This window comes from Coccinella septempunctata, chromosome 2, assembly GCF_907165205.1.
Source record: "Coccinella septempunctata chromosome 2, icCocSept1.1, whole genome shotgun sequence".
In the NCBI taxonomy this organism is placed as follows: Eukaryota; Metazoa; Arthropoda; class Insecta; order Coleoptera; family Coccinellidae; genus Coccinella; species Coccinella septempunctata.
The window spans coordinates 9,303,735-9,319,525 of NC_058190.1; the positions used below are offsets into that span (position 1 = coordinate 9,303,735).

Genomic DNA, 15,791 nt, shown 5'->3' on the forward strand with positions numbered 1-15,791 from the left:
TTGAACTTCGCTGCTATAAGACGATCGAAGACTTTACGCAGTTTTTCATATGCTCCTGAAGTGATGTTGTTGAAGTCCAATATTTTGAAGATTCTATTTAGGCATAGGTACCTGCTGGCCGTGTAAGACTCCTTTCACACCATAGGGTTTTTGCCGTCAGGTTTTTACCCATGGGTAAAAACCTGACGGCAAAAACCCTATGGGGACAGTGCACTATCCCGATTTACACTGATATAATGGGATCTTTCACACCAGATGATACTTACAGCGGCGCTTATCACCGTCCGGCCCATAAATCATCGTTGGGATATGGAGGGGCACGGCTGGCAGCTTTCATACCATCATATCAGGTTTTATCTGTAAGGTTAGGTGGTTTTTCCTCTTCGATATTACTTGAATCCGAGGTAAATTTATTATCCGCTAGGCGGCGCCGGCGTTTAGATTACCTACGGATTACCGTTACCGATTGATATACTATTAAAATTGAACGTATTTTATCGTTTTAACGTTTTACTCATTAGTCTTTACACTGTACGCGCTTTCGATTAGGATTGATATCGAAAACAATGAAGATACACATATATCTCAACTGTTCAGTCCAGTCTCTTCTTCGCCCAAAATTTTGGTCGAAGAAGAGATACAAAAATGAAATGTTTCAATGAGAATAATGAGAGAACAACTTATATTTTAAGTGCTTCCCAAAACAAATCCTCTATATAGAGGTGTACATCAAGTGGTGGAGAACAACTAATTGCAGATTTGAAAAGAGCAAAACGCAGATATTCCACACGCTAGAGTAAAAAGAAAAAAATTTTTCTCCGAAAACTCGTAGTATAAATGAACAGAACGAACGGACTGATGAGAGCAAAACGGAGCAAAACGAGAGCTTTCGAATGAAACCAATATTGGAAAGATGCGTTGAGGTGCCCTGCTAGTCAGCTAGTGTAATGTTACACCCGCAGGGCACTTTCTATTGTCTATAGCTCAATGTACAGGCTGGGCAAAATTGGTGATACCTGAACTACAACATTTAACAAAACGAGATAGAGAAAAATGAATGTACCATTCATGTCGTCATTTTTCGAGAAACTAATAATGCCATCAACTGCATTCCTCTATCTTCTTTTGTTTTTGAGTTATAGGCCAAAATTTAAATTTGGGCGATTTCAACTTTGGTCATTATCTCCGTTTCTGTTTGTGCTAAGATGTTGAAATGCAAACATTAGACATTACATTAGAGACACTTTTCTGATAGGAATCCAGTGGCTTACTATGATTTTTTCCTACAGGTTTATTTGCTGAGCTATAACATAAAGTTGTGTTTTTTCTTATGAAAACAGTAGTTTAAAATGACTCAGAAAGAATCGCCATTTTTTCACCGTTTCAGAAATATATTATACATCACCCTCAGTCTTTCTAAGTAATTTACTGTTTTCATAAGAAGAAATACATCTTTATTTTATAGCTCAGCAAATATTCCTGTTGTAAAAAATCATAGTACGCCACTGGATTGCTATAAAAAAGTGTCTGTATAATGTTTTCATTTCAACATCCTAGCTTAAACAGAAACGGAGATAATGACCAAAGTTGAAATTTTAATTTTGACCCATAACTCGTAAACAAAAGAAGATAGAGTAATGCAGTTGATGGCATGATCAGTTTCTCGAAAAAAGGCGACCGTAATGTGCCATCTTTTTGGGTTGAAAAAGTTGTAATTCAGGTATCACCAATTTTGCCCAGCCTGTACATAGGTGAGCAAAATAAACTGAGTAGTGAGAAAAACGGAGCAAAACGAGAGCAAAGCAGTGCATTAAAATTGTGAAAATTCTTCGAGGTGCCCTGCTAGTGTAACGCTGCTTCCTACTGGCTTTTTCATTGATTTTTCAAAGACTTATGATTGCGTCATTGACGTTGAAAAAACTGAATCTTTATGGAATCAGAGATAAGCAATTGGATTCCATGAGGGGCTACTTACGGGATCGTCGTCAGAGGGTTGCTCTGCAAGTCTGTGGTGATGAATGTGTATCCTCAGATGATGAAGTGAAGGTGGGTGTGCCTCAGGGAGATATTTTCGGCCCCCTTCTATTTTCAATTTATATAAACGATCTCCCAGAATATATTTTTTTTGGATGAGGGACTTCGGACTATCGGGCATATGTGGTCGATTGATGACATCGCTGCGAGTGAATAATAGAGGCATTGAACTCTAAAAGAACTGGAAGCTTGAAGGGCCTCTTAGGTACCGAAATATTACGAAAGGTGTGTCCAACTGAGACGAAAGATGTAGAGCAACCCATCTCTTTCTAATAGTTCGGCAACCAATCGAATAACCGCATCAGACGTCGGACGCAGCAGTCGTCTCACTTCAACGCCCCGGGTTGTTTTTGTTTACATCGTTATAAACCAATTGACATAGCGCAGAGAGAGATAGATTGCTCTACATCTTCCCTTTCAGTCATCCTCAGTTTGCCTGCATCGAGATGCCGTTCCAGTTCTTTCAGAGTTCAATGAGTAGAGGTCACGTGAAATCTTGGCGGACTCCCAATGGATGCGGAAGTCGTCATGTTTGTAGATGATACTAATCTACTGATTATCTACTGCACCTTGTATTTCTGAGACAGTAATGGCTGAAATAGGCTTCTATAATATTTCCAACAGGTCTAATTATAATAAAATAACCATAAACTCAAATAAAACCGAATGTATTGTTTTCGGTACTACGCATTCTGCAGTTAACAAACCTAGTGATATTATTCTCTCTTGACAGGCAGTGCAGGTCTCAGCTAGTACCAGTTTTCTGGGTGTTATAAGCACAGAACACACCGATATCTTGACTTACTTTATGGCTCGTTGCAGAGTAGACTGAACTCTGTTCCCTACACAATTCCTGTTTTGGCGCTGCAGTCGGACTATGAGTTGCTTAGGACAGTGTACTTCTCAAATTTCCATTCTATTATAGCGTGGAGTAATGGCTCCTAGGTTTCGTGGTTCAGAAAAAAGCACTGACAACTATGCTTGGTTTAACCTCGAGAACATCTTGTGGAGGACATTTTTAAAAACAGGGTGTACTAACTGTTGCCGCAACTTATGTTTTGAGATGCCTGTTTTTTTTTTAAAAAACAACCAGTCATTTCAGGATGTATGAGAACACCAACAGGATAAGGCGCATCCACCCTTTTCACTTTTTATTTATTTCGAATACTGAATGGGAATGTGGAAATAAAATACTTTCTCAAGTCTTTCACACCCCTCTCATCAATCAACAATCTGAATTCTGAAAATTGAAAATAAAATCGTTTCGGTAATGTAAAAGAAGCCGCCCCACCAACAGCAGTCAGTGATATTTAATTTGTCCAAGAGAAAAGAGAAGCCGAAGAGCTTCTTAAGTTAACCTAAATAACTCTTGTAGTCTTGAAAACAGTGGCGGAACCAGACGGGATATTTATACGCAGAATGCGAATGCGGAACCTTTGATGGTTTTTTTATTACCCTTAGAGAATGGAGTGTGAGTACGCGACAATAATTAAAGTAGTATTTTGAATTTCTACATATTATATTATATTATTACGTTGATTATATTTTTGGACCAAGCACCAAATGTCATCCCTTAATCTTTGCGCTTTAGGCGGCCGCCTACCCTGCCTCTTACCTACCCTGCTTCATAGTTCAGAATTAACGTTTATTACTGTTATTTGGATATACAGGGTGTTTCGAAATTCAATATATAATAATTTTAGTTGTATATTCCCTGAGTAATTTCAAGGCAAAAGTTCGAATAAACATGGTGGGCAATCGCTTAGTTACGTTGCCACAGGGTGTTATATAAGTTTACATTATTTTTTCAGTTTCCTGTTTATGGCACCTACAGTTTTTGACATATTCGGCTCAAATTTGAAACATTCATTGAGCTAAGGGATTTACATAATGTATAGGGCATGACAAATAATAATTAAAAACTACAGGGTGATATCTCACCCATCCTCCATTATCTGCTCCAGATATTTTTGATGTGAGCTATACTGGTACATTCGAAAAATCAGAATGAATTCCTTGTGTCATATTCGAACAATTTGAATACATTTTTTCGTTTCCCCAACCAATTTATTGAAAATCGCTGCTGAACGAAGGCTGCTACTATCAAAATAAGAAACGGAATTTTTGTACCTATAAAATTCATTTTGTTTTCAATAATTTTAATTCGCATTTCAAGGTACCTCCCTGCAGGAGTTAAAAAGAAAAAGTTTAAACCAACAACTGTAGCTCGGTAACTTAGAATTTGCGCACCTGCATTTATATAAACTTTTGCCTTAAAATCGTTAAGGGAATATACCCCTAAAATTATTTTATTAAATTTTGAAACACACTGTATCTATGAAAAAAGTGCTGGAAAGGTATGTTGATCAGGTTGATCTGTATGAATAACCGATTGCTTCAATTTTTTTACATAAACTCTAAAATTGAGAAAAATAATTCAATAAAGAGTTTTCATTGATAAAATTCAATCACTTAGTATCCACTGTTTCCGATGTCATTCTTTCTCTTCTTGAAAAACCCGGTTATAACGTCAGCAGCTGAAAGAAGCTTTGTGACATTAAAATTAATCTCAAATTATCTCAAAAAACCTGAAGGAACTCTTGGAAAACCAAAATCCTGTTCGGCAGTTATAAAATATTTGACGTTTTGAACCGCAGATGACAGCAGGTTACCGAGAGAACATCCAGGGGATGTACAACAAGGGATTCACCATTTTGGTAAAAGTATAGCATGGGATATCGTTGGGATGTTGTAGGTAGTACCCGCCGTACCCGGTATATCCCTAGGATGTACGGAAAGCAATGAAAGCATTGAACTCAGTGGCGGCTCGTGATCTAGTTCACTAGGGGGCCACTTTAAGAATAATAATAAAAATATGAAATTTTAAAACCAGTTTTCCGCAAAATTGTATGCAATTTATAATTCTTTTTGAAACAAACCTGTTCTTATCTGCTTGCTCGTTGTGCTTAATAATATTATTCCGGTATTCTAATTGAGCAGCGATATTAGTCGTAACCAGAAAAGCTAATTCTGTCGAACAATTTACATGCTTGGCAAATAGCTTATGCTTCTCAATTTTTTCATTAAGGTGCTTCAAATCTCTAAATCCTGCCCTTGCCCATACGTTATCAATTGTTATACACTTGTCTTGAGAATCGTTTTGCTTAAGAAGTGGAGTTTTATCTGCCTGGGTTGAATTTAAATCGGGAGTCGGTCTACCCAGCAGTTGAATACGGCTTTTTTCCGCCAGCGAAAGCCTCGCGAAATTAATTTTTAAAATATTTTGAACACTATTGTCCGCCGTTATTTCAAAACGTAAACAAATACGAACGCACGCTAGGTTGTCTATACGCTAGCCGGCAGCGGCTAGAATGAAGCGGATATGGGCGACTTTTATCGTAGCCCTTTTACTCCTTGAAACGACCGACACGAAGAGTTGCGGCTGGAGCCGAATGACTGTCCGAATGCAAGAATTCGGGGCTATACGATTCATCGCCCATGCAGGGACGAACTGCTAGATTATGATTGAAATAAACAAAACTGCAGGAGTCGCATGAAAGTTTTACATTAATAAATTATATAAATAACCGTGGAAAGTAATATTTTCATTGGAAATCGTATGGGAAGGTAAATAGCATAGAAGGATTGATTTCTTGTGATTTTTTGTATGGGGGGCTGTAGCCCTATAGCCCTCACAGACCAGCCGCCACTGATTGAACTCTAAAAGAACTGAGAACTGGAATGGCATCTCGATGCAGGCAAACTGAGGAAGACAGAAAGGGAAGATGTAGAGCAATCTATCTCTCTCTGCGCTCTGTCAATTCCAATTGGTTTATAACGATGTAAACAAAAACAACCCGGTGCGTTGAAGTGAGACGACTGCTGCGTCCGACGTCTGATGCGGTTATTCGATTGGTTGCCGAACCATTAGAAACAGATGGGTTGCTCTACATCTTCCGTCTCAGTTGGACACACTTTTCGTTGTATTTCGGTACCTAAGAGGCCATTCCAGTTCTTTTAGAGTTCAATTGGAGTTCAATGACGGAAAGTTACTTCCCAAATATGTCCTTTTTGGCAGCCAAAGGGATGTCAACATAACCCGATACGAAACGGCATGTCTCTTGGATGGTCATATGGGAGGAGAAGAACGTACGCGGCCATGTTTTTATGCAAAATAGCATTATATACAGGGTTACAGGGAAAGTCGTACTGAATATTGAAGGAGGTTATTATTCAGGTCATTTCTGATGGATTTAGTTCTATAATATGGTGTCCGAAACTCAATCGTTATCGAGATATATTGAGTTCTGGAGATTAAAAAAATCCTTTATTTTTGGTTTTTGTATCGATTTTTTTTCGAATTGGAGCTCCTAGGGGCCGTTTTTTTATGTATCAAGTTAGAGGGCATGTCAACTAATAAAAATCATCAACAGAAACTGAACCTACCACTAACAGCTCAATATACGACTGCTCGACAACGGTTAGAATTAAAGAACTTTCATTGAGTGTTTTTAACTTTGAAGAGCTTTTTTTGAAAAAAAACTTCATGGAACTTATTCGGCATATAATCTTAAAAACTTCTACGTCTCCTAAGCTTTTCAAAAAGGTATAACACTTGCTATTAAATAAGCGAAATATTGACCAAGTGGCAGTTAAGGTAGTAGAGGATACATTTTCAGTTTGAGGTAAAAGTAGCTAAAATAGGTAAATGAAACATGAAACAAAAAAAGTCCAATGAAGTTTTCTCAAAAAAAGCGCTTCATAGTTAAAAACAGTTCTTCTAACCGTTGTAGAGCAATCGTTTTGAGTTGTTAGTGGTGGGTTCAGTTTCTGTCGAGGTTTCTGTTGATCATTTTTATTAGCTGAAATGCCATCTAACTGGATACATAAAGAAAACGGCCCCTAGGCACTCCAATCCAAAAAAATCGATAAAAAAGCCAAAAATAAAGGATTTTTCAAGAAAATCTTCAAAATTCAATATCTCCATAACGGTTGAGTTTCGGACTCCATATTAAATTCAAATTGCTCGAATGCAAGTTAAGTTGAAAAAAAGCACGCGTTCGTGGAGTGCTCGAGTGCTTTCTTCATTTAAACCATAGAGAAAGGGATCTCTATGGCTTTGACGTTCTGTCCACTGTCAGCAGTTATGTAGGTGTCACTTGTCACATGTCACTATTTCAGCTGATTATGACAGCTTGAGACAATTATTAAAATAATATTCAAAGTTTTGTTCCTTGTGTACAGAGTTATTGATTATTCTTTCGATTAAATATATGAAGAAGCTGAAAATTTAGAAGTTCGATTCGATCTCGAAATACTTAATAAGAAACAACAATGGCAGGAATTAAAAGTGAGTGTTATATTGAGTTCAAAATATACTTATCCCTAAGTTTAAAAGTTTGAAATTCAAAATTTGTTTTCTGTTGTCTAGTTGCATTACTTGGTGCCTTATTTATATTTTTTCTGCCTATTTACCTGATTCTCATAGAATTATTTTTGATCTCTGATCTCTCATATTGGTGTATTCTCAAAATATGTAATTGTTTTCTCAAAATATCCTGATGACTTTCAAATTATGTTCGAATAAGGTTATTGTTAGTTCATATTTGCTATTAATTTATTATAATAATTATCATTCATACATTGTAGAACTAATTCCCTTAATGAACAGTTTATAATGCTTTTTGAATTTGTGCTAGGTATGTATGATTATTGAGTCAATGTATAATCTGCAAAGCAGCTTGTACTATATCGAAGATTGGGGAATTGTTCTGTTGTTAATTTGAGGTTTGATGATTTTTGATAGTTAATTGCCCATTTCTTGTAAAAGCAATCACTAAAAACTTATGGAAATCCTCAAACGATGGAGATGGAAGAATGCAGTTTATCATCTAAAAAGAACAATGCAGTTTACAACCCAAAAATATATCAATACATAAACCTTAAGCTGATAATGCTATTAATAACAGCATGCAGATTACCTAGACAAATGTTCTGAAAGGTCAGAGGATGTTAAAATACCCAAAGTGTTCTGAGTAAGTTGAGATCAAGAAATGAGATAGTGAACTGAAAAAACTGATTCTAGTGGACAATTTTGATTTGGATCACATGAGTGTAGACAATAGAAATATATAGATATATGATATGGGGATATGGGAGCTCCATCAAAATTCCATTCTAGAGGATAATAAATGTCCTCTTACTTGCAATGTGATAAATTTGTCAGATACTTGTTCAATGTTTGAAATAGATTTCCTTTTTGTGACTAACTCGTAAGCTTTGACGGTGAAAATAATTTATTATTTTACTATTGCTAATTTTGATAACAAATAAATATGAATATGAATACCCTTCTGGATAGTCTTCATTTTTATAGAAACGTTTGGACACGTTGACTGTCCCATTCTAATTTTTTCTTCACCCCCACGTCCAACACATTTATCCAAATAGAAGGGTTACTTTTGAGTGATAAATTATATATTCTATGAAAAAATTAATTTTCAAGTCGAATGGATGGCTTGATGCTGACGTTTCTTGAATCATGTAGGATTAATTATGATTGAGGTTATCAATACATATTTCTACAAGACGTTCAGCCTATATGAACCGGCCACACTGCAGCGTTCATGAAAAGTAACCATATTTATCTTGAACGTAAAATGAATCAATGAATCACATACGACTCATGGACTCCTGGAGAAAACCTTTATGCATCATATGTGATACATGGGACAGTCAACGTGTTAAGCCTAAAATGAATGATTTTTAGAATTCATTTCAGTGTTATCATGCCACTTTCGGAACACCTTATGAAGATAGAGAACTTTGAATCATTCTCCTAGCTCAAAATTTCTAACCAGTGTGAAGTTAGCCACATTCACTTTACAAAAAAAAAAATTTTCAATATATTTTTAGGATTAGCAAGATAATTATGCGGAAAATATTGTTCATTTCGTGCAATTTAATCATAAAAAATCATACTATATGACATAACCCTCCTCTCTTCCTTTAACAGGTCTTCAGGTGGGTGGGAGGGGGTAGTTTATGAAAAATAATTCGATAACTTTTTTAAATGAACGAGTACCGCATTCTGCTTCTAGGATGTGTTAAAGGATGGAAAAATTACCTTACAGTTTGTCAGGCGGTCAGGGATGCTTTCAGTGAGCATCGAATTTGGGGCACCCTGTTTCCCCTCATTCTTGGGAAAATCTTTCTATTTTATTTATAGAATATTTCTAGACTCTTCTGCTTCATGCATGTATTTCGTTGACATCTACGAACAATGAAGTTCATTTTTACTCTTAGTATCAGAATATTCTGGAGAGATAAAATAGAGTATTATAACAATGAACATCGTAACAGTCAGAACACAACACACTAACACAGTCACAGTGGTAAAAAAAAATTGAGAAACATTACTTTAACGCATGATAAAATTAAATTACATAGTATTTCTAATGGGTTAATTCAAAAGGTCATATTTTATGGTATTTTGTAACACTACTACAATTATTGTAATAGGGAATACCCCTTCTAAAGAAAATGATGTATTTTTTATGAAATATCTTTGAAAGGTCACATTTTGAAATAATCGTTTCCTAAAAAAAAATTATTTTAAGCACTCAAAAATGAAAAATAAAAATGGGTATTTGAAATTTGAAGCGTTTCATTTCAATTGCACAAGTTGACGACATCGACTGAAATATGCCTTGATAATAAAGGACAACAAATACATTATCTTGATGAGATAGACAAAGATGGCTGTCTATGAAGTCTGCGACGAACGAGAAAGGTCGTGAAATTTTATAGGATTTTTATGGCCGGTTGCACTTGAGGCTCGCCAGTAAGTAGGCGCCTGTAAATCAACAGCTGTTATATTATAAACAAACTGATCAGACATGGTTCTTTGTATTTTCTAGTAGGCGCTGTTGCCGCAGTTTCCGAAAAAATCATGAATGAAACTCATAATTATTCAGTTTAAACTTGCATATGCAGTGATAACCCAAATTGAGGACAATTCCCCATTATAACATAGTTTTTTCCAACCTCTATAGCCATTGTTGCACTTTTATTCAAACAAATTTACAGCGAACTAACATTAGTAGAATGGCTAATAATATAATATAGCAATACCAATGGCGCATCCGAATATATATTTCCATTGAATATTTCTAATTATAATAATTATTGTTTTCTCTGTTTCATGTGTGGTTCTTCTCTCGGAAATCCAAAGCGTGAGTATTAACACAATATTTTGAACCTTATAAGTATGGAAAATTGTCAGTTTGTTTATTTTTTATACATGTTTGTTTATGTTCTGTTGGGCATATTTTGCAATAGATTTTTCAAGCACTAACCGCCTTTTTGAGCTGACATTTGTCGAGTGTTTGACGAAATACAAATTATTTTGATTAAAGAACGAACGAAATATGCTACGATAAATACAAAGCTGAAATATACTGATTTTTTGACTAGTAGGAGTTAATAAATTTCTGCCAAAAGTCACTAATTACAACTAGCGGCTCCAACATGGTGGACGAGTTTTGTGCCTTTCGTTAAATTTACGAAGGGAAGTTCTTAGTCTCCATGATACGTTCTATTCTACTGAAAACCAAGAAGGCATACTAGGTATAGCAAAGGAGGTGCTATATTAATGCAAATAAAATAGGGATGAGTGACCACTCCTGGCACTCCTTTATGGACACCCGATTTTCATAAATACTTTATAAGAATAGGAAGGGTGCAGAAAGTTCCTAAAAAATTTGGATTACATATGTTCCAGAGATCAACTTTTGGGGGGTTATGAGAGTGGATTGAGACGGCATAGACCAGTGGCGCACCCAGAATGAAATTATGGGGGGGATTATTCAAGTCTACCGAGGCTAATTTGTGGAGATTCTGTGAAAGACGTGGGGTTCCCACTGCACTGGCGCCCGAGCTGTTGAGTGCGAAACAGTTTACCACACTCTATCATTTTTGTACGAATAATTATTGGGAAAAATTCTTGCACACTTCGATTTCTCTTTAAAAGAAAATGAACATTATGCATTCTTGAAGTAAAAGTTTTCTCTGAACAACTCCCGCCACTTTTCTTCGTATGAGTACTTTTTTAAATTTTTACCTTTCTTTAAATACAAACCAGCTTAATTAGTTTGTCTTTAGTCTGATCAGTGAATAGCTATAATCTAATGGTCGTACATTTGATATACAGGGTGTCCCTGAAACCGACGTCAATCCGGCACATGGTGATAGCTCAATTCATTTCTGACCAGAATATCAAAATTTGGTTCTAGTAAATGTGTCTTGGTTTTCGAGATATTGACAGTTTTGTGGAATTCGTCGAAATCATAAACTCATTGATTGTTTTCAGTTCCACGGCAACAAATGTTGATATATTTTTTTTTCTAATCGTATATTGAGGATGAATCAGGTTATTCAACATCAAAGATTATAGAATAGGAAGATAGGAAACGTCCTCATATCGCTAGTACTAAAAACCGACTACATTTTGGCCAGTGAAAACACATTTGACAATGAGATGGCGCTGAAAACGTATTGTCAATACAGAAAAATTGTAAATAACAGTTTTCTGTTTTATTCCTTGTATTGAATTTCAATATTGACCTTGTTGAGACCAGAAAACAAACATCCTGAGCGACAAAACAAAAGGATGGTTTTGTTTTGCGACCAGGATGTTTGTTTTCATCTGAACTTTGTTTGGAATCAATTGGTATCAATGAAATACGCTGTTAGATTTGATAAATTTTTATGTGCAATCTATAAAAAATTTACAAAAATTTGAAATTATGGACAACGAATAGAGCTTTGCCCAGGAGACAAGAGTATATGGTTATCTGCTATAGGTACGTCAAAGATGTGAAAACGTTTTGAATTCATAAACTTGATTGAATTTGTACAATGTACATCAGAACATGAACCAATATTCAATTTACCCTCATAGTATACACATTTCCGTTACTTACATATTATTTACAAAATTTTCAGAACCACAATTGAAAAAAACCTTTCAGAGGTATACAAGACCTGTATTCAAGCCCGTCAGTATAATTTCTTCATGCTTTTTCATGATTTCTTCATCGTATGGTCTCTTTATGACACAATATACAAATTGATTAATGAATGAACAAAACACTCACAGAAGGTTTCATAAAACTTTGACCAAAGGTTATAGAGTAGAAAGATAGGAAACGCCCTCATATCGCTAGTACTAAAAACCGACTACATTTTGGCCAGTGAAAACACGCGTGACAATGAGATGGCGCTAAAAACGTACTGTCAATACAGGAAAACTTTTTGATAACAGTTTTCTGTTTTTTAATTGAAGGGCGCGAAATTCGAATTCTATCTGGGCAGTAAATGAAGCTTTAACTAGGACACTAAAGTATATGGTGATCTGCTATACGTCGAAGGTGTTGTTTCTGTACAATAGGTTGTTCTGAATTAATGAACTTAGTTGAATTTGTAAAATATATATATATATATATATATACATATATATATATCAGAAATTAATATGAACCATTTAACTAATATTCAACATACCATCATAGCATACATATACCAGTTACTTACATATGTAGGTATTATTTAAAGAATTTTCAGAACCACACTTAAAAAAAAACCTTACAGACATATGCAAGACCTGTATGTCAGTATAGTTTCTTGGTGCTTTTTTAATGATTTCCTTATGATATGGTCTCTTCATGACACAATATACAAATTGATTAATGAATGAACAAAACACTCACAGCAGGATTCATAAAACTTTGACTTTCCAAACAACAATTTGACAAGCACTCGGTTCCCAAATGGAAATCAATAAAACCTCTGCATTTCTGTATATATTGAAAGAGTAGCAATTGAGTATCATTGAATGGACCTATAAAGATCATAATTTCCTCTTAATAGGCCGTTCCTGCAAGGGATGCTTTCTGCATACAACAATTTACGTCGATGAACAGTTCTCAATTGACCTGCAGTAAAATGTTCATTGCACATGGTGTAGTTAGTAGTGTGTTTGCTGAAGTAATTGTCTTCAAGTCCTGAGAATTTTATCCACTTCGGAGCACTGAAAATTAGAATCAATGAATAACCGATTCACATGTTACGACTTTTAATACTTACGCTTCCATTTTCCTTAGTTGAGTGAAAAACTTAATCACGTAAAATACATTATATTATTTGATCCACCCTTCTTCACCATTCAATAATTTTCGAACAATATTTTGATGTTTTCACCAAGAAATAAGACAAAAAAATTCAAAAATCGGCAACTAGAACGAGCCAGATAAACAAAAAGCGGAATGAGAATCAAAACATTCTAAACCTCTTTGATCAAAATTGACGTCTGAAATCTTGAAAAATTTCATATATTTCTGCAAATGGCACTCAAATTAATATTTTAACCAGTCCTAGCGTCTTAAAAACACGCGTGACACACAGATGGCGCTCAAATCGCTTTAGTCGCTTCGTTTCCCATCTTTCTACTCTATAATCTTTGACTTTGACTTTCCCGATTCACAAATCGAAATCCATAAAACTTTTGCATTTCTGAATATATTGAAGGCAATTGAGAATCTTTGAATGGACGTATAAAAGTCATAATTTCCCCTAAATGGACCCTTCATGCAAGGGATGCTTCCTGCATACAATAATTTACCAGGATGAACAGTTCTCAATTGAATTGAAGTAAAATGTTCATTGCACATGGTGTAGTCAGTATAGTGTTGACAGGCCTTTACGCCCTGAAAATTTTATCCACTTCGTAGCACTGAAAATGAAAAATCAATGAATGACCGATTCACATGTTACCAGTTTTAATACTTACATTCCCTTTTTCCTTAGTAAAATTCGTTTTATTTGATCCACAGTTCTTCACAATACAATAATTTTCAAACGATATTTTGAGGTGTTCACCAAGAAATTAGACAAAATTTCAAAAATCAGCAACTAGAACGAGCTTGATAAACAAAAGGCGGTACGAGAATCAAAATATTCAAAACCACTTTGACAAAAAATCGCCATCTGAAATCTCAGAAATGTCATGTTTCTGTTAATGTCCCCCGAATTGATATTTTAACCAGTCTTAGGGCTTTAAAAACACATTTGAAACACAGATGGCGCTCACATCACTTTAGTCGCTTCGTTTCCTATCTTTCTATTTTTTATACTCTATAATCTGTGTTCAATATGATAAAAGATTATCCAAGGTTACTATGGTGTGCTCAGAAAAAAAAAATTGACTCGCACTATTTTTTTCCTCAAATTTTTCTACCCAAATTTGATCGTTCATGCTATAAAAAAAATTATACCCAACTATTCCGACATGTAATTCGTCAAGTATTCGATAAAACAACATTTTCGACCTTACACGGTGAGACAAAAAAAATCAATGAGGTGATGACGAACTTCACAAAACTGTCAACATCTCGAAAACCAAGACACTTTTACTAGAACCAAATTTTAATATTCTGGTCAGAAATGGAGCTATCGCCTTGTTCCGGGTTCACGTCGGTTTCTGGGACATCCCTGTATAACGATCGCCATAAACGCTTAACGTCGGTGCGAGGATTCTCCTTAATAATTCTTCATACAAGAATTATGGGATTGTTGAATTACTTTTTTGGCACGCTGTATAGAAATTATTATATTTCATTCCACATGGAACTTTTTTCTTTTGGAATGTACATAAAAAAATTTGAAGAAACTGCAGTAGCAGTGTCAATGAAACATTTTTAATATTCATGCACACTTTCAATAAATTTATGGAATCTAATTTTGTATGTGTCTGAGTGTAGTGGCGGATATAAGGAGGGGGCTGGCAGGTCCTCATAAAATCGTACAATATCGTATAATATTTTTACCCTTTTTTCTCCCTTTTCGCGGTTGCTTTTAGAACATCGAAAGTTTCATACGATTTCTATTTCAGTTTTCTTTTAAACATTACTTTTTATTCTTACCTACTTACTTAAGTACCTTAATGAAAATTTTTAGTTTTGTATGTCTCCCTCTCCCTCTGAAATTAATTCTTATGAACTCCACTGTTTTATTGAAATGATTCCTTCCAGGTATAGCGTTTTTTTTTTTATTTCAGGTTGGTATGTCTCGCCTTTGCTGGATCTATGGGTATGACGCTCATCATCTTAGCGTGCGCTCTTAATACTTACGCGTAAGTCTTGAACATTTTCGATGATTTATACCAATTTTTAATTAACTTGAATTTACAGAAGCTGGTGGCCATTTCTTGTAGTATTGTTTTATATGATTTCTCCTATACCTACAATGATAGCGAAAAGATTTTCTGATGGATCTGGTTCCGGAAATTCATGTATGGAAAATGCAATATTTCTCACAATGGGCATTGTAGTTAGTTCATTTGCTCTGCCGATTGTCTTAGCCAGAGTTCCTGTAATACAATGGGGTGCCTGCTATTTGACCTTAGCAGGAAATATAGTTGTTTACAGCACTCTTCTAGGATTTTTTCTCACATTTGATAGTGACGATTCTGATTATAACATGTGGTAATCTTTTAAGTTTTTATAAATGGTTCATTAATGCTTTAAGTGTAAGCGAATTTTATGTATTGTAAGCCAGTAGATTAATATAGGAACTTTTATAGAAGTTCTTCTTTTCACTTTTATGCCTATACAATCGTACTCCACCAGTGGAAGTTAGATCTCAGCCCTGGTGCAAAACAATATCAACGTCGCCTTATCCTTTGAAACAGATTATACGAT

General features: G+C 35.2%; 1 protein-coding gene across 2 annotated transcripts; it reads left to right on the plus strand.

The window, feature by feature from the left end:
• The first annotated feature begins 7,184 nt into the window (after nt 1-7,184).
• LOC123307220 (leptin receptor gene-related protein-like) lies at nt 7,185-15,675 on the plus strand. Of its 2 annotated transcripts, none has more exons than XM_044889440.1 (3): nt 7,185-7,384; nt 15,149-15,223; nt 15,282-15,675. In XM_044889440.1, the coding sequence occupies exons 2-3, from the start codon at nt 15,177-15,179 to the stop codon at nt 15,577-15,579; spliced, it is 345 nt and encodes a 114-aa protein (XP_044745375.1). In that variant the 5' UTR covers nt 7,185-7,384; nt 15,149-15,176; the 3' UTR covers nt 15,580-15,675. The 2 variants fall into 2 exon arrangements, with proteins under 2 accessions (XP_044745375.1, XP_044745376.1); XM_044889441.1 differs by lacking the exon at nt 7,185-7,384 and adding an exon at nt 10,250-10,268.
• The last annotated feature ends 116 nt before the right edge of the window (nt 15,676-15,791 follow it).